This window comes from Equus przewalskii, chromosome 24, assembly GCF_037783145.1.
Source record: "Equus przewalskii isolate Varuska chromosome 24, EquPr2, whole genome shotgun sequence".
In the NCBI taxonomy this organism is placed as follows: Eukaryota; Metazoa; Chordata; class Mammalia; order Perissodactyla; family Equidae; genus Equus; species Equus przewalskii.
The window spans coordinates 12773446-12795998 of NC_091854.1; the positions used below are offsets into that span (position 1 = coordinate 12773446).

Here is a 22553-nt window from a genome sequence, read left to right on the forward strand (position 1 = left end):
TTGGGGAAGTAGGAGCTGTGCATGGCATCCAACACAACCATATGGTGAGCAGCACATGGCAGGCGTTTTGTCTGCACTGTTCATGGCTGTAATGTTTGCGTCTGGAACTCTACCCGATACATCATAAAAAACTCAATAAATATTTATCAAATAGTCTTGTAGTAAAGATAAGCCCCAGACAATCTAGGTTAATTGCTACCTATTTACACTGTTATATATTTACATTTACATTCTGAGAACAATTATTTTCAAAAGTAATTCAGGGGGCTGGCCCAGGGGTGTAGTGGTCAACTTCCTACGCTCTGCTTTGCCAGCCCGGGGTTCATGGATTCAGATCCTGGGTGCGGACCTACCCACCACTCATCAAGCCATGCTTTGGCGGCATCCCACATACAAAATAGAGGAAGATTGGCACAAATTTAGCTCAGGGACAATCTTCCTCAGCAAAAATAATAATAATAATAACAATTCAGTAAAATCTAACTTTCAAATTTTAAAGCAGCATACCATTTTTTATTGAATATAAGGAGTATAAGATAAAATTATTTTGTGCCTCATTTAGAACAAAAACGATGTGTATCTTACAATACTATATGTGTCCTTAACATAGAAGTTAGTGCATTTAATCTTAAACACATTTTTCAGCTCCATGATTATACATGCTCAGCCTGGTTTAACAAAATATTATAAAAATAGTATTTTCATTGGATGTATGTAATTGGCACATTCTAAGGAAAATGTAAAAAAGTCAGCAAAACTTTGGCAGATTTCAGCAATGATTTTTGTGTTTTTTTCTTAAGAAAGCTTCCTATTTTTTTCAATTAAGTCCTGTATTCTGTTGACATAGTCTGAGTTTCATGGTTGTGCTTTGAATATTCAAATTGATAGGAAATGCTCTAAAATATAAGTTTTTAGAAATGTATTTACCTGTAAGATGTGATAATTCCTCCAGGTTTTCGACTGCAGAGGAACCCAGGGCAATGGTATGAATGGTTGAACCACTGCTCTGCACAGTGAGTAAGCAATTGGCAACATGCTCATCGTCTCCACTGGTCACTAAGACCATCACAGAGCCATGGGCTTTCCCATTCAGCTTTTCAACCACCTGAAAATAGAGTATCAGTCATTTGGAAGGAAATGTAATTCAGATTGTCTTATTGAGCAGAATTCACTCTCATTTCAAATTTCCCACCAATGGGGTATATGTCTCTTCCAGGTCCTCTGTAGCTCCCTGCACTCCATGCTCATCCCCATTCAGTCCTCACCTCACCCCATCATAGCACTTGTCACCCTCCACGCCATGCTGGCTTATTTGTGGACAGGGACTCTTCCTGTTTGAATCACCATTATGTGCCCTGAGTTTGGAATAGTGTCCATCATAAAGGATGTGGAGAAACATTATTGTGTGAGGTCCTTGCTCCTGAGATCCAGTGAGTGACCAATAAGAGGCCCTAGAGCAGTGGTTCTCAACCTTGGCTACACATTGAATCAGATGGGGAGCTTTAATTTAAAGGTTTTTAACGGCCAGGCTATACCCCAGATCAATTAAATCAGAATATCTAGTGGCGAGACCCAGGCATCAGAACTTTTTAATCCCCAGGTGATTTCATTGGGCAGCCAAGGTTGAGAAACTCTTGCCCAGAGGCATCAACAATTGCAGTTGATACGTCTTCCTTGCTACCAGATGTTTGACACATGGCTGCATCTTATATTTTGAATCCAAACTTACACTGATCTACGTGAACTCTATTCTATTATTCTTGAAACATACCTCTGGCCTTAATTGATTCTCATGTGTGAGGGCTAGTATGACTATAGGCAGGAGCCAGAAATACTGATTTTGACCAGAAAACCCAAGGGTGACAATGGCCACAGATGGACAGTTCCAGAATGGATAGGGACAGTGTTAGAAATTGTCCAGATGATTCTACAGTCCCCCAGCATTGGCCATTGTATTCACTTATTTACTCACTCCTTCAACAAGCACTTATTAAGCAACTATTACATGCCAGGGACTCTGCTAGGCACAGGGGGTTCAATGGTGAACAAGACGTGCTTCCTGACCTTAAAGATAATCCATCATTACAATCCCATAGTTGAAGCTGTATGACCACACTATAACAGATTGCCCAAAATCAGAAGCAACCTCAGATACAAAATGAGGGAAAGGAAAGTGATGGTGATCCGAGGCTTGGGTGCTCTACTGTACCTCAAATCCCTTCTTAAGTCCTGAGCAGATGCTGGTTTCTGCTTCGGCTGACACGGTGGCAGGCAGATATGAAACCAGCAGCTTTCGGTCATCATCATTGTTAATTTGGTGTAGCTGGGCTCTGATCTCTCCTTTGCTATTGAAACTGGCAATGCCCACAAAGGTATGAATTTCAACAATCTGCATCAAGTAAAATTCTGCTGCTTGTTGCAGTCGAAGGAGTCTGTCAGCCTATGTCCCAAAAAGGAAAAAAGAAAGGTAACAACATGTGCCTGGTAGGCGAAAGTGTGACTAAATAACTCAATTAGCAAATATCTCTGCTAATTCTTTAGAGATGTCGGATTGTAACTTTTTGAGTTGTAAAGAGTGACACAATACCAGAATATTGTTCAGCTAATTGCAGGCTCAAAAATGAATGCTTTTCGGGGAGGGTGGTGTGGTTTAGAACTCTGCCCCCAACAAGCTATTCATAATTGACAACTCTCTAAGAACGCATGTCCCCACTATTTCTCTCCAACCCAGAATTCAAAGATCGATGGAGCCAATTGAGACTAGATTTGTAACTACTGCTTTTAAAATTCAGTCTGGGTAAGATGGAACATTGCAAAGAGGCCTTATGGAAGAGAGGAATAGCAGTTAGAGGTATCTATCCAGGCACTATCCTCTGTTATCATGGTCATCTGAGGCTGGGCATTTCATCTGTAAAGTGGGGACAATAATGCCTTTCTTACTTATTAAAATAGAATTGCTGTGAGGATCAACTGAGATATGTATATGACAGTATACAGTTATACCTTGAAGTACTAAGTATGAAGTAATATTAGTGACCAGGTTTGGGCAGGTGATGCTACTGATGAACTCTCTAGGGTCACCTGTTTTGAAGGCTATGGGAGCAGCAAGCTCAGCTTCAGTGACCCCTCCCCCCATCAGTGATGACTATGGTCTCTATCTCCTCCTTAACATCTGGACCTGCATGTCCCACTGCATAGGAACATCACCAACTTAATGTCCCACAAGTATCTCAAATTCTACACACTTTGAATTCATTGCCTTCCTTCCCAAATAATTGTTTCTTTTACAATATGGGGAGGTAAATTGGGAGAGTGGTTGAAACAGGAACTTTGAATCCTGCCTTCAACTTTTGTTAATTATGTGCCCATAGAGAAATTACTTATCTTTTTTAGCTTCAGGTTTCTCATCTGAAAAATGGATACATAGTAAGCACTTAGTAGCTATTGCTAAGATCAGGATCTTGAAATCATCATTCTCAATCATGACCTCTACCCGCAAATGGTTAAGCCAGAAACCTGGAACTCTTATTACTCCTCAGTTACCAGGCCTCATATCCTTGAACAGGTCCTATCAAGTTAATGTCTTAAATTTCTCTTAAATTCGTGCCATCTCTCCGTCTTATCTGCCACTTCCTTAGACCTACCCAATGTTAGTTACAGCCATACCAGTTAATGCACTTCCCCTGAACAAATCCTTCTAATTTTGCCTCTCAGCCACTGAGAGGAAGCGGGAAAGTGGGAAGAGGAAGGGGGAAGGCATACTCTTCCCTTCCCCGGAAAGTCCTCCCTCACCTCACTCAACCTCGCAGATACCTACTCGTCCTTCAAGACTTTTTATTCTCCTTGCAGAGACAGTACGGGCTGGTAGACAAGCTGAGACTATGAGGGTTTGACAGGTGGAGGGAGCTGGTTTTCTGGCAGAGAAGAGAGTGGGATCAAAACCAATTGTGAAAGGACACAGGCTTCTGAGGTGTTGTCTGCGGACAGGGGTTTTGGGAAGGAGGGTTGTGCAGTGGAGAGGAGACGGAACAATGGAGGCCTAGGTGCGGAGGACTCTGAGACCGACGTACTGGAGCTGGAGGCCAGGGGGAATCATCAGAGTTCAAGTCCACCCTGTGAGTGAAGTTTTCCTCAGTCGCTTTCTCCTACAGCACTAGATGCTGCCTGTCAATGCTTCCACAGCAACTCACAGCTCTGTGGAGCTTGGTCAGATTCTGTTTATTCACTGTGTGTGTTATGTCTCCCTCATCAGATTGAGAGCATTTCAAAGCAAAGACTCTGTTCTTTCCTCTCTGTATCCCCCACGCCAGCACACTATAGGCACCTGATAAATGAAAGAATGGCCATGATGACTCAGTGACAGTATTGACAGGAAAAGGGAGGCAAGTTTGCTTTGTCATGAGTTTGTTACTTTATGCTTATTTCTCTACTACTTCTTTCAGGTCTTCTCTCAAGTACAACTGTCTTTCCCTTTCACTCCATCTGTTCTTGCTCATCAGAGGCAGACAGCCACTATAAATTACCTTGAGACCATATGTGAGAAGATTGTGCCCTAGTCAACCGCAGGTAAGCAACATTACAAAATTATCTAGACTCTGAATGTATTAGTAGCATTCCTAATATTTTAGAGACAAGACAAAACAGGCAAATTTTCCAGGACTACTGATCCAGACAATAAAAGAGGATAAACTCTCCCTTAGGACCAAGTGCTATAATAAAACAATTGCTCCCACTGATGAACCAAAGACTTCATTATCTCATTTATTCCCCCTCAATAACTCTGTGAAGTAGATAGTGGTGTGCTGGTAAGTGTTTAAAAACTGGCTTTCTGGTAAAAAAGGAGAGAGAGAACCCTAATTTGTTACAATTTCTGTGGGGTAGAAACTCCCACCACAGCTGGTTTAAGCTGCCAATGTGAAGTCATTGAACGCAGAGATGTGTCGTAGCAGACCCACAGAGATATGATGGACCAGAAAGAACCTCGAGAGCATTGGTCAGGGATCAGCAGACATTTTCTGTAAAGGACCAGACAGTAAATATTTTAGGCTTGGCGGGTCACATGTTCTTTGTTGCAACTACTCAGCTCTGCTATTTTAGCACTAAAGTGGCAATAGATAACATGTAAATAAATGAGTGTCACTGTACTCCAATAAAACTATTTATGGACACTGAAAATAGAACTTCATATAATTTTCATACATCATGAAATATTATTATTCTCTTGCTTTTTCCCTAAACCCATTCTTAGCTTATGGGCTATGTAAAAACAGGTAGTGGGCCAAACTTGGCCCATGGACTGTAGTTTACTGAGTCTGGGCATAGATAATAGTGAAAATTAGTAGAAAAATAATTATGAAGTGATGAAGTTTGAGCAGTTATTATGTTTGTTTTCATTATAACTCTACATAGTTTAATTTTGAATAATGGCTGTGTTTAACAACTGGCTTGCAAATTTCCTAAAAATTTAGCAATTGACTCTTGTGAGCCAGTATGCGATGGTTCCGTCACAGCACTGAAAGAAGGTATTATTATCCCTATTTTATAGATGAGAAAATTGAGCCTCAGGGAAGTTATTTTGCTCTTGATTACACAGACAGTAAGTGAAGGAGCTGGGACTTAAAGCACATCTGCCTGATTCCAGAGATGAAAGCTTTAACCGCTGTCTAGAGTTCTGGAGCTTTTGAGTGCGGGTTTCTAGAAAGCTGCCAGATTGCTAGATGACTGAGATATGGTTTTCTATACACACTGACATAGAAAATATACACATAATAGATATGCACACTCATTGCAAACTCAGTCTCTTGCCTCGGCCAGGGGTGTTTACCAGTAAGTAGAATGTGGCCAGACAGAAAACTTTCATCACCTGTAAGAGTTTTCGAAAAGGGTTTTGGTTGGAAAAGGTTGCAATTAGTAACAAAAATGAGGCTTATGAATTCTCTGTGGATTTGATTTATCTGCATTATCTCAATTTCTTCTGGGCCACATTCTGAATTCATTCCTCTTGTCCCCAAGAAAAGACGATGACCATGACGATTCCAAACCTTTGGCCTCTTCCTTCTCTGCCCTGACCCTCTGAAAATAAAAAGAATTTAAAACTGATAGAAAAAAATGATGAATGGTTGACAACCATTTTGGTTCAAAATGTTACCTCTGCCATCTTGCTGGATACATCTAGAACTAAACAGACCACTTTGTCACCAGCCTGTAGAAGTGAGAAGGTGGGAGGCGGTGGAAGCTTAGTCTCGCTCATGGGAGAGCTGTGACGAAAGTCTGCAGAGTCTGTGATTACATCCCATGCACTTCTGAGGCTGCACATTTGGTTCTGTAGGTTTGGAGCTTCTGGGTTGTGGGTACTTGCATTACAGAATTCAACCACCTGGAAAAATAAAAAGCCTATCAGAGAATAAAGTCACTCCTCTTACACTAGACACACTTCTCATTCTCAAGCAACTAAAGGTAAAAGAAAAGGTGAGCTGGAACATGGGAAATCAGAAGTGCCACAGCAGTGTCCTTTCCTTCAGGAATGATGTTGAATTTACAAAGAAGCACCATCCTTTGCTTGATACCCTCGTGGTACTGAGATCAACCTCTACGAAAGTTATTTGCACTTGGATAACAGAGAACAGACTATGTAAATATATTTTAGTTTTAAAAAAACAAGATCATCACCTACCTTCCTTAGCATGCTATTGTGTTAAACAAAACAGGAGATCTTATTTATCTTGGTCAGCCTATTCCTTGGAATCATATGTAATAACCACTGCACCTTTATTTATTGACCATTCAATATATATTGATCCAACTCAAATATTGATCTCTGTAAGAACAGGATATGGAGAAAACCAACATAAATCTACTTCCTGATCTTTCTCCCCATTTGGAAATTTGGATATAATTTATTTGCTAATGCTAAACCTATGTCAGCATCCCTTTTAAAGGTATGGCTTGCATTGCAAAGTAATATGTTACCATCTATTTCCTAGTGGCTATAATCCTACGAAGAGCAGGTGCTTCCTGCTAACAGAGCCTTGGGAGCTTAGAGCTAGAAGAAACCTTGTAGACTCTCTAGTCTCAACTACGGTTTCTTAGAAAAGGAAGCTGAGCTTCAAAAAGTTAATAATTACTTCAGCATGTGAGTTTCTTAGTAGGATGGGGAGATAGTAGTAGAACCTGTTTTGTTGTTGTTGTTGTTGTTACTTGTTTGTTTTTAACTCTTTTCTTTATGCTTCATAACTATGGTTCGGGGATCATGAAACTTTTCTGACCAGATACTATTGATGAGTAGGCCTTTCAAAGGATCACAAAGACAGTACCCAGTCACAAACAATGTGGATGAATTACGTGGAATTAGGTTGGCTTCAGATATTAAAGGTATAAATTTAAAACACAATGGATCAGACAAGAAATATGAAAAATCACCTCAAAGTTACGGAATGATTCCTAGCCTTGACTAAAACCAGACTGAAGAAAAAAATTATGTAAAAAAAGAATGTGTCAATCCAAGGGGCATTGGTCAGCATGGAAACAGAAAACCTCAGAGGCACGTGCCCACAGTATTTGCAGCCCCATGAAGAGGAGATGACCTACAGGTGTGACAAAGATGGATAAATATATCAGGTCATGAAGCCTGATGCCACTGAATCTCTGCACCACTTCACTCCCTCCTCTCTGATTCCATGCTCTCAGAGCAGGCTTCTGGTGAGAATTTGGCTGTTCCATGCCACTTCCTTCAGAGAGAAGATGAACTGGCCAGAGGATTCAAGTTTCAGACCTCATGGCAGTTGGGATACTCTTTTGAAATAATAATTTTAAAAATGGTGTTCTGTATTCATACACTAGTCTCTTGTCTTTTAGTGTGGAATACCGACAAGGTAGAGTTTCTGAACCTGCAAAGCTAAGGGTTAGTTGGCTTCCCTTGGTGACACCTGACTTTTCTTTTTAGGTTCTAGATTATGCAGAACAAGGGAAAGAGAATTAGGAAATTCAATTAAAATAAGAGTGGTTTGCTACCTCAAATGCAAGAAATATAATCCTGTGTTACATTGCTCTCTTTCCTATGAAGGGATACAGGAGCACTACCACATGAGCAATTTCTTTTACAGTCTCCAGGGCTTCCTTTGTTAAATCACCTTCCCTGGAAAGCAAATAATCATTTTTCTAAATGAATCTATTTTTGGTGATCCCCTTGCAGGGAGGCCTCCTTTTTTTTTTAATCTGTAAAATAAAAACTAAATGAACTCTAAGATCCCTCAAGTTCTAAAATGTAGTGAATCTTAATTGTCTTTTTGTTTAAATACTTAAAACATATCAGTCTATCTTGGGAAGAGATGAAATCTTGTAGGAGTTTGTCATTCCAAGGCCATACTTACAGAAGATAAGCTTTGCATGAACATTATTGATGCAGTTGCATTTTGGGTGCTATTGTATATAAACATGCATCCTTCTTTGAAAAGCTTACTAATAATACAGTTTTCTTGAGGGCAAGGGCCTTTTTCACACACGAAAATGCCTGTGATGTCAGATGAACACCTAAAATAGAAACAGAAATTGGCTCTATTTTAGAAATACGTATGTTTCTTCTTCATTGGCTCATATAATAATTTTTTTTCGAGGGTTGTAGATTGCTAGATACACATAAAATATTTTAAAAATTGCTCTGTTAAGAAAGATCGTTAATTTAGAAATGCACTCCACTTTATTTTAAAGCATTTGATCTTGATGAGAGGTTCTGTATTGCCAAGGGCTTTACCAACTAAACAGGATCAAAGTAAAAGACACCAGGAAATCAACGTGAACTTTTGGAGGTCCAAGGAAGACAATGAGCGGCAGTTTCCTGAGTCAGGGCTCCTTTGAGCCCATTGCTGTTGGACGTCAGAGGAAGAAGAGAATGAACACGTAATGATTATATTTAAAAGAATGTATTTCTAAATAAGTAATCTCAAATGCTGTCAATGGGACTGAAAAACAATACAAACTTTAGGAGAAGAATCAGTCAATATCTACAAAAATTAAAGCTAAAGATACCCTTTGACCCAGCAATTCTTGGAAACTATTCAATAGATACACAGATCTGCCTGCCTACATGAGAAATGACATATCTATACCATCATGACCTGTAGTATTATTAGTAATAACAAAAGATTGGGAACAACCTACTTGTCCAACAATAGGGGACTGGTTAAAAAATTATGATATATCCACTCAAAGGAAATCTATGCAAGGATAAAAGAAGAGTGAGAAAAATATATATTCTTATTTATTGGAATTTTCCTGAAGAAATACTGAAAAAATAAATAAGAAACTAATAAACATGGTTATCTAGAGGGGAGGAGAGAACACAGAGTGAAGAGAGTGGTGGGGCAACATATCTAAGAGCATAACTTTTTGCATTGTTTTTATATTTGAACCACATAAATATTTATCAATTTTTTTAAAATGCAATAAAATTAAAAAACTAAAAATTGCCAACTAAGTTTTAGATGCCATTGTAAACTCAATTTTAGAGTCAAAAAATAAACAATGAATTTTAAACATGAGAAAAATTACTCACCTTGTTACTTTAATTTGATTTTGCCCATTTATGTAGAAAGGTTTCTCATTGTTGTATTCATCAAACACACCCCAACGGAGATGGGCCCATTCATGGACAAACACTTTGCCTATGGAAGAGAGAGCTTTTGTTCTGAGTTCCTAAAATCTCAGTGATGGACCTTGTTAATTGGTGCAGATGTGACATCACTTGACTATATATATTCATCTGAAGGATTGAAATGCAATTCTCTCTTCCACTTTCCTCTTTCCCACCCCATTTCCATCTCTTTCTGCTTTACTCCCTACTATCATAAAAGAGACAATGTGAAAATATGTTTAGTCCTATAAATGAAAACCAGTGACTTACTTGTTGCACATCTATTTGAAACTAGTGAGGAGTCCCACATCCTCTCACTTCCCCAATGAAGCTGCCTAACAGGTTTCTATTTAGCTTCACATAAGCCTATAATTTCAGGATTCGGGAAAGGGAAAGCAGCATATCTAAGCTCAATTGACTGAATGTTTATGTGCCCCCAAAATTCATATGTTGAGATTCTAACCCCCAACGTGATAGTATTAGGAAGTGGGAGCTTTGGCAGGTGCTTAGGTCTTGAAGGTGGAGCCCTCATGAATAGGATTAATGCCCTTATAGAAGAGACCCCAGAGAGCTCCCTTCCTCTTTCTGCCATGTGAGGACACAGCAAGAAGATGGCTTTCTATGAACCAGGAAGTGGGTCCTCACCAGACAACAAATCTGTTAGTGCCTTAATGGACTTCCAGCCTCCAAAACTGTGAGAAATAAATTTCTGTTGTTTATAAGCTCCCGGTCTATGGTATTCTGTTATAGCAGCCTGAATGGACTAGGACACCAAACAAGCAAATAAAGCTTTCCTATTCTTCAGTCTGTGTTATCCAAGCACACATGCCTTTTTCTTGTAAGTAATTCTCCAATCTACAGCAATGACCGAAACCTGGGGGCCAGGGAGGGAGGAAGGAGCAAAAAAGATCTTAAACCTCCTCTCCAGCTTGCATGGTCCATTCTCTTTTATTTTATCCCTGATTCTCCATGTTTTTATCTCCAACTCTTAGCTCATGGAAACCCCCATCCTCATCAAATCCTTTATAACTTTTTCTACCTCTCTAAATCTTGCGTTGCCTTCAACATTCAGGTCAAAACTGACTTCTCCCTGATAGAAGCTTTCTAGATAAACTCTCCTCCCAAAGTGCACTTTTTTTTTTTCTGAATTGTTTTACGTTCTGAGGATCCAGGAAGCATTTGCTGAGTTGACTTGCGCTGTGGCATGTTATGCAATTTTTGGACCTTGGGACAAAGGAAGGGAGGGGAACACCCCTTGAAGGTATTAAGGAAAAGTTTGTGCCTGCTCATGGAATTTAGAAGTGCTGGGGAAGGCATATATTTGTGCAGAAGTTATCAGCACCTCATAGTTACCAGGAAAAAACCATTTCTATAAGGTTTTATAAAGTGTGTTTTATGGAGTGTGTCACTCCACTTCTTGCTAGCTATATGGAGGATAACAAAATCTATTTAGATTTAAATGGGGGTAAAAATGAAAACATCATTTGAAAGGTACTACTATATGTTAAAATCAAAAACAAAAAATCAAGAATGGGATAGTTAGCCCTTGACCTGCTGATCTTTTCTCTCTACCGTTTCTCTCTCACATCTCATCCACTAAATGTCAGTCTCCAAACCTGTGACCCTGACTTCTCTCCCAAACTCCAGCCATCCCCATCCGTATCCAGCCACAGGCTGGGCCTTTCTATCAGGACAGTCTGCTGTTCCTCCCAAGCAATTTGCCTAAATCCAGATTTGTGGATTTCACCTTTAATCTGGTCCCTTCTCTTTTCGACGAAAACTTGGTATGTTCCTTAATGCCACCTACACACACACCCTCCTTGCATTGCACTCTGTAGCAGTTCACACCTTTATTTCTTTATTATTCCTTCTAGAACAGCTCTTATCACTTAGAGTTGTTAGAATTAAATAAGATAACATTTGAAAAGCAAACAGCACAGCACCTGGCACATAAAAAATTCTCTTTCTGGGGCTGGCCCGTGACCAAGTAGTTAAGCTCGTGCGCTCCACTGCAGCGGCCATGGTTTCGCCAGTTCGAGTCCTGGGCGTGGACATGGTGCCGCTCATCTGGCCACACTGAGGCAGCATCCCACATGCCACAACTAGAAGGACCCACAACTAAAGATACACAACTATGTACCGGGGGGCTTTGGGGGAGAAAGGAAAAATAAAATCTTTAAAAAAAAAAATTCTCTTTCTGAATTGTTCTTGTTAATTACTATCCTTCTTGTCCTCAACTCACTGCCTCCATGCATATTCAAGTCTCACGGCCTCCTACCTGGACTTCTGGTATCTGTTTTCTCCCTCACTGATTTGAGGGAGCCAGATTATCCACACAGCGAGAGTCATCCTCTTAAATACTGCTTGATGGTGTCACTCCAGTGTTTATAAACCTTCAGGTGTCTCACTAATTTGAGTCTTGGAGGCCCCACATCACCTAGCCCCCACATGCATTTCAGCATTTTCTCCCACTACTTCACTACCCACAGTCTGTCTGCACATCAGTGGGGTCTACTGTTCCCATCTCTCAAACATACCCTGGGTTCTTCTGCTGCCACAGTTTTGTCCATCCTCTTCCCACTGTTCTCTCTCTTCTTTCAATTTTCAGAATGATATTCAACCTTGATGACTCTCTCTTTTGTGGGCCTCTCTCCCCATTCAAATGGTAAGTCCTTGGTAGGTTTCAGGTTTTCTGAGTCCCTTTCAGCACCAAGCCCAGAAATATTGTAAATAGTACTATCCAATGTCTATTCCCTGATTGGGAACACTTACCTCGTGATCCATAGCCAGCTGTTAAGTCATCATTTAGTAGAAAGTCAGGTGTGAAATGAATATATTTTCCTTCTTTTCCACACCCTCTGTATTGCAGGGTGTATGGGTCATCTCCATGTGCCCCATACCAGTCAGTCACTATGACATTTGCCTAAATTTAAAGAAATGCTTGTAATACATTATATCCTGACTGTGGTGTTGGTAACACAATCATACATTTGTTAAAACATTTTGAACTGTATAGTTAAGATCTGTGCATTTGATGTATGAATTATATTTCAATTTAATAGCAGATTTTTAAAAAAAGAAATGCCTTATAAATGAAGTTTAACATGCATTCACAACCAAATATCAACAAAATTATTTGGCACTTTCAAAAACACTTTTATTTTAAAAGCTTAGCAAATTTCCATGGAGCTCTGTTACTTCCATTTGACCTTCCCATTTTCCAGATTAAAATTTTCTCAAAAGTCAACACTGTAAAATTCTGACATTATAAAATACCATAAAATGTAATAAAAATATGTGAAGAACATTTACGTATCATTCAGAAACGCGCTTTAAGATGTTACAGCCTTTTGTGAACAACTTTCTGTGTGTTCATCAGTGCACAATAGGTTGTGTTTCTTTTAACCCTTGTCCTTTCATTCCCATAACCAATTAGATCAGCAAACAATCACTCTAATGAAGTTACATTTCATCTTGTACCCTGACAATTTCAATTACTAGTGCTAAAACACAACATTTTAAGTCCAAAAATTAAAGTAAATATCTATTCAAACAAACATCTAGACAGCGTGATTTTTAAGTACAACATTGTTTCTTTTATTTTTAGGAAGAAAGGTAACATGCTGTCTCAGGACTTGCCCTTAGAAGTTAACTATGTATGTTTATGTTAAATTTTCTTTAAAAAAGCTGATTTTGGAAAAATAGATCTAATATGATCCTTTAAATATGTATATAGTTATCACTATATGTACTCTATGTGTAGTGTGTGTGTGTGTGTGTACACACCACTGAGGAGTAGAGGAAGGTAATATTTTCATTTTTATTTCCCATTATTTCTACATTGCTTGATTTTTTTTTGCAATGAGTATGAATACCTTTAATAAAATTAATATTTATTTTTAGAAAGATAATTCAAGCCAAGGGCTTTGCAGAGTAACTCCCACAAAAAGGGCTACAGATGTCATGCCCTTGGATAGTCTTCAGTTGGGCAAAACCTCATTCCTGTGTCTGGAAATTTGTCCTGAAGCAACAAGGAAAGAGTGCCCTGCATGGGTCAGGGTACTCAGAGGCAGTTTGGGGTTACGTTCTACTTTATAGACTATAGTAATACAGTTCTTACTTACTTTCACTAACCCTTCCTCCTCTTCCCTCCATCCTACCTACATTAGTCTGTAGATTCAAAAGGACAGGAACTACCTTACTTGTCCTGGTGTCCTCTGCTGTGCCTAGTATGGCCCCTATACATAATGATCATTCACCAACTATTAGCTTAATTGGCATTATGAGGTTAAAGGAATTGGTATCCAATAGACATATGAACAGACTTCAAGCTGTCATATCAAACATTCTTTCCTTTAATCTTTCTGTTCAGTCATATTCTCATTTTTCCTTTAGCTATTTGTTTCTCTCCTTTCCGTTAGGATCAGGACTACTACCTGGTTGTGGTGTTGGTCATCTCCGATACTTCCTTGTTCCACTGAAGGCCAAATTGATCAATGCAATCTATATAGATAGCTAGAGACAGCATAGCTGAGTGCAAAGAATATGTGTTTTAGAATCAAACAGACATGAGTTCAGATTGTGACTCTGTGATTTACTGATTATTTGACTTGGGACAAAATCCTTACCTTATTTGAGTCTCAGTTTCCTAATTTGTGATAACAGCAACTAATTTTAGGATGTGTGAGAATTGAACAATATATGTAGAATGCCTGGCACTTAGTTGCAGTTTGGAAACACTAGCTGTCTTCCCAGTTTCTCCCAGTTCCTCTCTCTCTCCTATCTCCGTGCCCAAGCATTGTCAAATGCTTTCCATCTGGTCATAAATGCTTTTAAGAGCCTCTTTAGCTTTTTGCAGGACAGTGGGGTGTTATCTAGATTGCTTTATCATTCAATTACTGAGAGAGTGACTTCAAGGGAGAGCTAAGAATTAGAACAATCTTAGGGAATTTCATACCAAATGACACAAATAAGGAAAACAGGAAACTGGATCACATGTTCCAGGCCTTGTGTTTGAGCTGTAGTTACAGTTCTCAAACCCACTCCATCGCTGAAGGCCTGAGCTAAGTTCTCCATGCCTCTGCTCCTGCCCCTTCTGGTAGCTGCCAGGACTCTTGTTCACAGTAACTTCAGTCATTTGCCCCATTTAGTTAACATTTATTTATAGTGTGCATACCAGCATGTGCCAGACTGCATGAGGGATGCTTAACTATGATCTACAGCTTATGAGAGTCCTTCAAAGCTCAAGTTCTTTTTTGGTTGGAAAAGGAAATGTAGCCACTCCTCCCCTCCTCTCTTTCTGCCTGCCTTCTTAGCAACATACTCCTTGACATCAGTATCCTAGAGTTGGGCCAATGTGAAATTCTGCTAATTCACACTCTAGCACGAGAAGACAGTCATATTTTTATATGCTTGAGTAGCTTGTTTCTGTCTGGGCACGCATGTTTACTGCCCCTGAGAGGATGGGAAATGAAGATAGTCATAATTGGAATTGTTCCCTTCAAAACTCCTACTCTGTGGGATAAAACTAGTTTGTGGTTCTTAACCCAAAATTTCAGAAAGGACCCTGTAAGTTACAAAGTAAAGAGGTCTTCTGAGAAGCTACTATGGCAATGGCATTTTGCTTATTTTTCACTCCATAATTTGCACTCATTTATTATATTTCCATATATTTTGTAGATAACAATCTTTTCAATAGCATTATTTGTGAATTAATGTCAGTGATTTTTTCCGGCTTAAGTTCTCACTTTTAAATTTCGAACACAGTATACTTTGTTTTTTCCCCCTTAAGTAGAGTTAAGCTCATTAAATGAAATCCTGAATTCTTACCTTTTCATATGATTCTTGTTTTGCTTTGCTGTAATTATTAGCTTTCCATGTGGCAGGTATTAAAATCTTTATATTTCTGAAAAACACTCTCCTCTTGGTAGCATTGAATAGGCAAAAAGAAGCTTCAGTTATCATTTTCTATAGCCAAATAAAAGAAAAACTTATTTTATCACGTGTAAATCCTTTCTGTTTTGGTTTTCTGGTTACACATGAATACATAGCAATAAAAAATAATGAAAATATTTTGAAGGAGCCCATTTCTTTTAGAGACAGCTTTAGTCTTTGGGCAAACCTAGGAGCAAAATAAACTTCAAATGGTTATCTGGGAGAGATTGTGGGACACTAATTGTGTGTCTGGACTTGCCTATGTAATTTTCCCAATTTTGTGAAAGGCTTTTAAGATTTCACAGAACAAATCCTTTTCATGTCACACCTGTGGGCATGTTCAGGACCACACCTTACGAGGATACTGATTTCACAAAGCAATTCCAAAAGGAGGCTCTTAAGTAATGGAACCAGGATCCTCCCTTATCATGTTAAAGTGAAAATGTTTACAGAACATTCTGGTGAAAATAAAGAAGTTTGCTCTTTGGCATTCCATCCAGACTCTCACTCTTCCTGTCTGAGAATTCTCACTCTCGGGATGGAATCCAACAACATGATTTTAATAAGCACACTCATGCTTATTCATCAGTCAAGCGTCTGGTCTTTGTTGCCACAGTGGGTGATTTTTTAAGTTGCTACCCCAAAAACAGTCATGCAGGAAAACAAAAAAGCTAAAATTACTAGCAACCAACAACAAATAAAAGAGGACTGGATCAACACTCTGTGAGCTGAGACTACACAAAATTAGCTAAACAAACTGGCTTGGCCATAATTGCAATTTATGATGTGATCTTTAAGAAATGCTGCTCTCTTTACTGCTCAAATACAAACCAGGCAGAATTGTTAGCTCCTTAAAGAAGGCTACAGGTCTATTCTAATGAGATAATGGTTTTGACTTTATACTCGCCACTCACCTTAATGTTTGGGATGAGGTTCTGATCCTCAGATACCTGAGGATTGATTGCAACGAGTAATCCATCATACCCATTGTCTTGAAGCTGCACTCCGGCTCCCAGGGATAGGAGTTCTGGACTTAGGGCCACAAGGAGAATCAAAAACTTCAGGCTGCAAACAAGACCTTCATTGTCCCTGTGGGTCATGTTGTAGAGAGGCCTCTGGTTTATTCACACTGGTCCTGCTGGGTACATTGTTCCAGGTTGTCTATAGGGAAGCAGATAGTTTCTTCCTGAACTTGAAAGGTCCTAGAACTTGTGATGAAGGAGGTGCCTTCTTTGCAAAATCTGGGGTGGATCGCTCTGAGACCTGCCTCTACAAGTCTTTCTTCTCTAGGCAAAGCTGCACTTGCCTGTTCTGTGGCTGAGCTTCCTCTTGAATCATGGTTGGGCAAGAAATCTTCCACCCCTTACTCACTTTATATCTTCTCAGAAGGAGGAGGGAAATAAGACAAAAGGAGCTTGAAAGAGGGAGGTCTGGCTGTCTGGGCTGGAAATCTGAGAATCTGGATTATTCAATCCGTTTTCAGTAGAAACACAGAAATCTACAGTGATTTTTCTCTCTCCATCCTTGACAACCTCCTCCATCGGTCGGCACAACTACTTCCCTACTACGGTCAAGTCATTTTTTGTTTGTTGTAAGATTCTCTTTTCTGCTTATTTTGAGGCTTTGGAAATCCATCCTGCAGCCCTGTCCCTAGGGCCCTTGGGTAAGGTAGTCTAGGCGAGCTCTCAGCTGATGCCTGGGGAAAGGTATCAGATATCCCCCAGGGAGGGCCAAGTGCCAGGAATTGGGAAACCTGTGCAGGCCACAGAGGCCCTTCCCTCTGTGCTCACTGCCTTTTCTCCCAGGACAAGGGGAAAGAATGAATTTCTCTTTCAGCAACTCTCTCTTGAGGACAAGACTCTACCTCAACCTTCCATTTCTCCAGTACCTATCACAGGATCTGGTATATAGCAGGCTTCACAAATATTTCATGACTGATGAATAATACCTAATAATTCTATAGTCTTTAGAGTTTACAGATGAACCCACTTAAATGTCAATTCCCTGATGCAGGTATAATTTGTACTTCTGTTTTTCAATGAAGACACTGAGTCTCAAAAAGATTATGAAAATCAGCCAATGGGGGAAGGAACTAACACTTATGGAGTGATGGGTTTTATCGTGCCTACTTTATGGGTAAAAAACTAAGGCTCAGAAAATCTAAGTAACCTGTTCAAGGTCATGTAAGCATTACCACAGTGCTAGAATGAGGCCACCTGACCTCAAATTCCATTGTTTTCCATTATATCAGGTCCTCTCTCAGATATCGGTTATCTAGGAACCCTCTTCCTCTCCTATCTTCATGTATAAGAACCCCACACACAGGGAAAGATGTTGTAAAATTATGCCTGAAGTAAAGGAAAAGGTGTATTCACTGGTCAGGGGTCCACAGCAAGCAAACCTTGAGACTTGTGTCCACCTGCACACCCTCCCTGCCTTGGGCCCACCTCTGAAGGCTGCTGGGGAGGGGAGCCTGCAGGCAGAGAAGGGTCTGTCCCTGCTCCCAACACTAAGTCTCACCAACACTAAGTCTCTTTTCTGCTTTACTGGCCATCTTCAGGGTCAGGCTAATGTCACTCTTCCTCCCCCAAATGCTGGAGTCTTCGGAAGCAGCACTTTGGGCCCTGTCTGTCCTGGCAAACAATCATAACACCAGGCAGTATTTAACCAGCACCCAACGTGCAGGCAGGCACTTTGCTTATTTGCTATAATCCTCATTTTATGAGGCAGGTATCACTACGATCTTCATTTTACAGATGAGGAATTGGGGCTTAAACCAGTTCAGTAAAATGGGGGAAGGAATATCCACCTCATAGATTTATTGAGAGAATTGTTAGCTGATATAGTGCTTAGAACAGTACCTAGCATAGCTTAAGTGACATCTAAATATTAGCTAACATTATTATCATTACCATAGCTGGCTTACAGAACCCTTCCCTTCTTTCTTCCTTCCTCAGATATTTCTTGCTCATTAATTCACTGCGCTGTGGTAGGCATTGGGAATGTCAGTAAACAAGGTTTAGTTCCTGCCCCCAAGGAGCTTCCCACCTCACAGGGAAGACGGGCAAACAGATGACAGGTTATGTAAGCATTAAGCACTGGAGAAATTTTAACCCGTTGGGGAGCATCTAAAACCTAGGCTTGAGAGGGGGCTGCAGGGAAGATTTCCCAGAAGAAGTGACATCTAAGCTGAGTCAAAAACGATGAGCAGGAGTTAAGCAAGAGAAAAAGGGAGAGAGTGGGGAGGAGGTTTATTAGCAAGCACCTGGAGGTGAAAGACTGCGTGGGAGAATTCGAGAAACTCAAATGAAGTGTAAGAGCTACAGAGACATGATGAAGGGAATTTTTCTCTTGCTGTCCTTCTGCTTGGAACCTCCTCTCACCAGCTTTTCCTTCAAATTCCAATTTTGGCCGGAAGCCTGGCCTGAGCTCCCTCATTAGGTCAAATCCCCTCTGTCATGCTTTCACTGCATCCGATACCTCTCCTTTGAAGCATGATCCTGGTTACAGTGTCATATTCACATTGTGTAATTGATTGCTGCTTCCAGCTGAAGGGCATATAAGAGAAGGGACCCTGTCTGTTTTTATCTCCACCTCCTCAGCACCTAGCTCAGAAAACTGTCAATAAGTGTTGGTTCAATGAATGAATCGAGTCAGGAGAAGTACATAAAAGCCAGATCACAAAGGAGCTCTGGATCATAGTGTGAAAATGCCCTGCCTCCCCTTGAATGTCTCTCTTCAAGGAGATGTCTCCTCTATTCTGGGGCACTTTCCCTCTTGCTCCCTCTGGCAAATGACGCTTGGGTACTGGTGCTCCCTCGGGTGTGTAGGAGAATGGAATGTCACTGGTCACCATGTGGTTGCCGAAGTTGCTTACCCTATAGCTCAGAGGTCAGCTTAGCTGTCTTATCTTCTGGGGCTGATTCCCAGATGTGGCTTTTTCCACTCACTCACTCACTCTATGTCTACGGAGGGGAAGCACAGGGGTGTGGCACCTCTGAAGGCTTTGCCTGTAACTGTGACTCATTACACAGCACAAGGCAGTTTATTTTCAGCTTTCCTCGGCAGTTTATTTTCTTATGCCAATCTCTTGTGATTTGAAGTAAAACATTATGCCCATCAGCAGAGCAATATGCTCAAAAATGAAATTCATAAGCCACACCATTACCACATAACCACACAGTTACCAAAAGAGAGTAACTTTTCACCAACAAGCGGGGAAGCATTTCTTCTTTCTACCCTGAACACTTAATATAGGTCATTCACTGGCTGAGAGGGCATTGAGGGCGGACACCCAGCTCTTTCTCCACTTGTTCTTATCAGCAGCTACACAGGCTCTCTTAGAATGTGGGGATGGAGAATGCATGCGGCTTTATAAAGAACAGCCATAAGTGAACAGCTTGTCCAACTTCACCTGGGTTAAAACCTAAACAAGCACACTCATTGCTCACCCCAGGCTGAGTCCAGGCATGACATCCATTCCTGTCTGTCTGCTTTTTGCTTCCTTGGGTCTGGAATCCAATCTCCAGTTCTGGCCACTTGACTGGATTCCACTTTCGTCATCTGTTCCCTACAAGATTCCTTGTCACTGACCCATTCTCTGACGGTGTCACATGCAGTCCTCAAAGCCTCTTCCCACCACCTCTGCTCTGACCTACCCTCAGAACCCTTTTTGGTCTAAGCGACTCAGGCTTGGGGCCAGGCCAGTTGAAGATCTCTTACTGCCTTCTCCACTGCCCAGGCTGACCCCACAGGAGATAAAACTAAAAAGCTGGCGAAAACTGACTTGACTAAATGAATTAAAAGTCATTCCTGAGCAGAGAGTCTCCTTCTCATAAAGTGTGACTTTGTCAACAAAAAGAACAGTTTCTCCTTTTCATTCAAAAAAATATTCACTTCTCATGTCTATAGATTTTTTGATATCTGAGATTTGGAATATACCCGAAGTGAATAAAAATGGGAATACAATGTTCAAGCATTTATTTCAATGTTATATAAATTCTAGGAATCTGCTCTGCTTTTATCCACATTCAAGAAAATAAGAGTTATTCAATTTCAGTAACTGAAGAATCTAAAGCACATCTTTGTTCATTGTCTGAATCTGCAGTTTAACCTGGCCCCAGAAGGCCTCTCTGTTTCTTTTCACAGAGTCTGCAGGTAGAGCCCCACAGTCGAAGCGAGTAAAACACGCAGTTGGTGTCAGGAAGTCAAGAGATCTGGCATCTCGAGGAGTCCAGGAAAGTTTTGGATTATTTCCTCTCGGGCTTTTCTTTCAGCTCTTCAGCAATCTCATTTAGAAGAGGGAAGTATAGTCCACTGCGTGGCTGGGCTACAAAGATTATGCGCCACTTTGGCTTTGCAATATTTATGAAATAGATCAAGATAAAAAAGCGAGACAAATTGTAAAGACTAAGAATTTGAATAAAACACAGAGTTTGCCAAGGACCCGGATGGCACATTTCATACGTCCCTTATCCCATTTTCTTCACAGTTAGACTTATTTTCAAAGCAAAGGAGTGAAGCGGATGGTCCAGATAGGGTCTGGGAAGTCATCCGTGTTGGTTGTCACCACCGTGCCAAAGCCCGGGGCGCTTCACTTCATTTCCAGTTTCCTGAATTCTCCCCATGCAGTCTTTCACCTCTGGGCTTTTGCTGTTAAGCCTCTCCCCTACCCTCACTGTGGCAAGAATTCTGCAGATGACCTTATACACAGAATCTGCCAAAATGAATGGAAAATGAGAACTACTTTTAATGATAACCGAATAAAGAAAATAGGAGAAAAGGTATGAAATATTCCTCATTTGCAAAACAGACACAAAATGGCCTTCTATAAAGTATTTTTATATCTATCATACTCCAGATACTATATAGCATCATGTGGATATAAGATATTATCATTGTTACTTATTTACATTATTACTTATTATACATTATTTTCCAGAGAAGGAAAAAAAAGAGAAAGAGAAAGCAGAAATGTAGGGGAAATTTTTTAAAGAGAAGAAAAATAACCAAGGAGGCTCAGAGAACGATAAATGGAAGTAGAAGCACAAAATCTTGACCCTGTTCTTCCCTGGTCTCCCCTGTTTCCTTCCCACTCTGATTCTGTCCGCAGTACGTCTCGGATGCTCCTGGGCTCTGCCAGATTCTCCCGCGGCTCCTGCTCTGCTAACAAGGGGGGCAGCTCTGTTGGTTTTCCTTCCGCTCCTTCTGCGGCTTCTAAGACTCTATTTCACCCAGCAGACCTGCAAAGAACAGGAAGCAACTCCAACCAGTTGAAAGATCTGGCATTTGGGGGATTAGGGCTCCCCCTTCTGTTCTCAGGGTGCAGGTACCTGGGGCTCCGAATTTCCGCAGACAGAACTCTCCGCAGACAGAATCCACCGGCACACACCTCCCTTTCAGAGTCACCAAAAGCTATTTAGAGTAGTGCTTTTCAAACTTTAATGTGCCTAAGAATCACCTGTTCGAATACAGATTCTGAGTCTGTAGGTCAAGGTGAGGCCAATATTCTGCACGTTTACCAAGCTCCCAGGTGATGCTGAGGCTGCTGGTCCTTGGGCCACCCTTGCAGTAGCCCGCATCAGAAGAGCTCCCGGGAGTGTCCGGGGATTTACTTCATGACTACAGCCCTTACACCAGAAAAGAGGCAGTCTACCTAGTCTTTAAACATATTTTTTTTTACCTTCTTATGGGAAAGGCCTGTGTTTTCTTCAGAACTCAGGAGAAAAACATTGCATTAATTGTGCATTTTTAAGGTGACACCATTGTTTAAATATACCTTGTAAAGAAATAACTACAGAGTACAGAGTTCAAAAAAACCAACACACGGAAATGTAGGTTTTAGATTCTTAAAAGTCATAGTCTCCTCTCTATTATTAAAGGCCCTGCCTCAAATTCAATCTCTATTTTTTCACTGATCATTATGGGAGCCATGGTAAGATTTCTTTAATGATCTCTAATATATAGCTTCAAGCAAGTAATTCCCAAGGAT

The 22553-nt window shown here is 40.5% G+C and overlaps 1 protein-coding gene across 3 annotated transcripts in view; it reads right to left on the bottom strand.

Annotated features, from left to right (window-relative positions):
• CLCA2 (chloride channel accessory 2) overlaps positions 1-21762 on the bottom strand; it is a 41562-nt gene extending 19800 nt beyond the window's left edge. Inside the window, exons 1-8 of one of the 3 annotated variants that reach the window (XM_008540802.2) lie at positions 16477-21762; positions 15458-15595; positions 12401-12551; positions 9551-9659; positions 8370-8529; positions 6149-6376; positions 2210-2440; positions 928-1105 (exon numbers count right to left, since the gene is read on the bottom strand). In XM_008540802.2, the coding sequence (XP_008539024.1) occupies positions 928-1105; positions 2210-2440; positions 6149-6376; positions 8370-8529; positions 9551-9659; positions 12401-12551; positions 15458-15595; positions 16477-16662 (1381 nt within the window). In that variant the 5' untranslated portion in view covers positions 16663-21762. Of the gene's footprint in view, positions 1-927; positions 1106-2209; positions 2441-6148; positions 6377-8369; positions 8530-9550; positions 9660-12400; positions 12552-15457; positions 15644-16302 lie in introns of all 3 variants that reach the window. The other 2 variants (XM_008540803.2, XM_070592693.1) reach the window with 2 other exon arrangements.
• Positions 21763-22553: the final 791 nt, after the last annotated feature.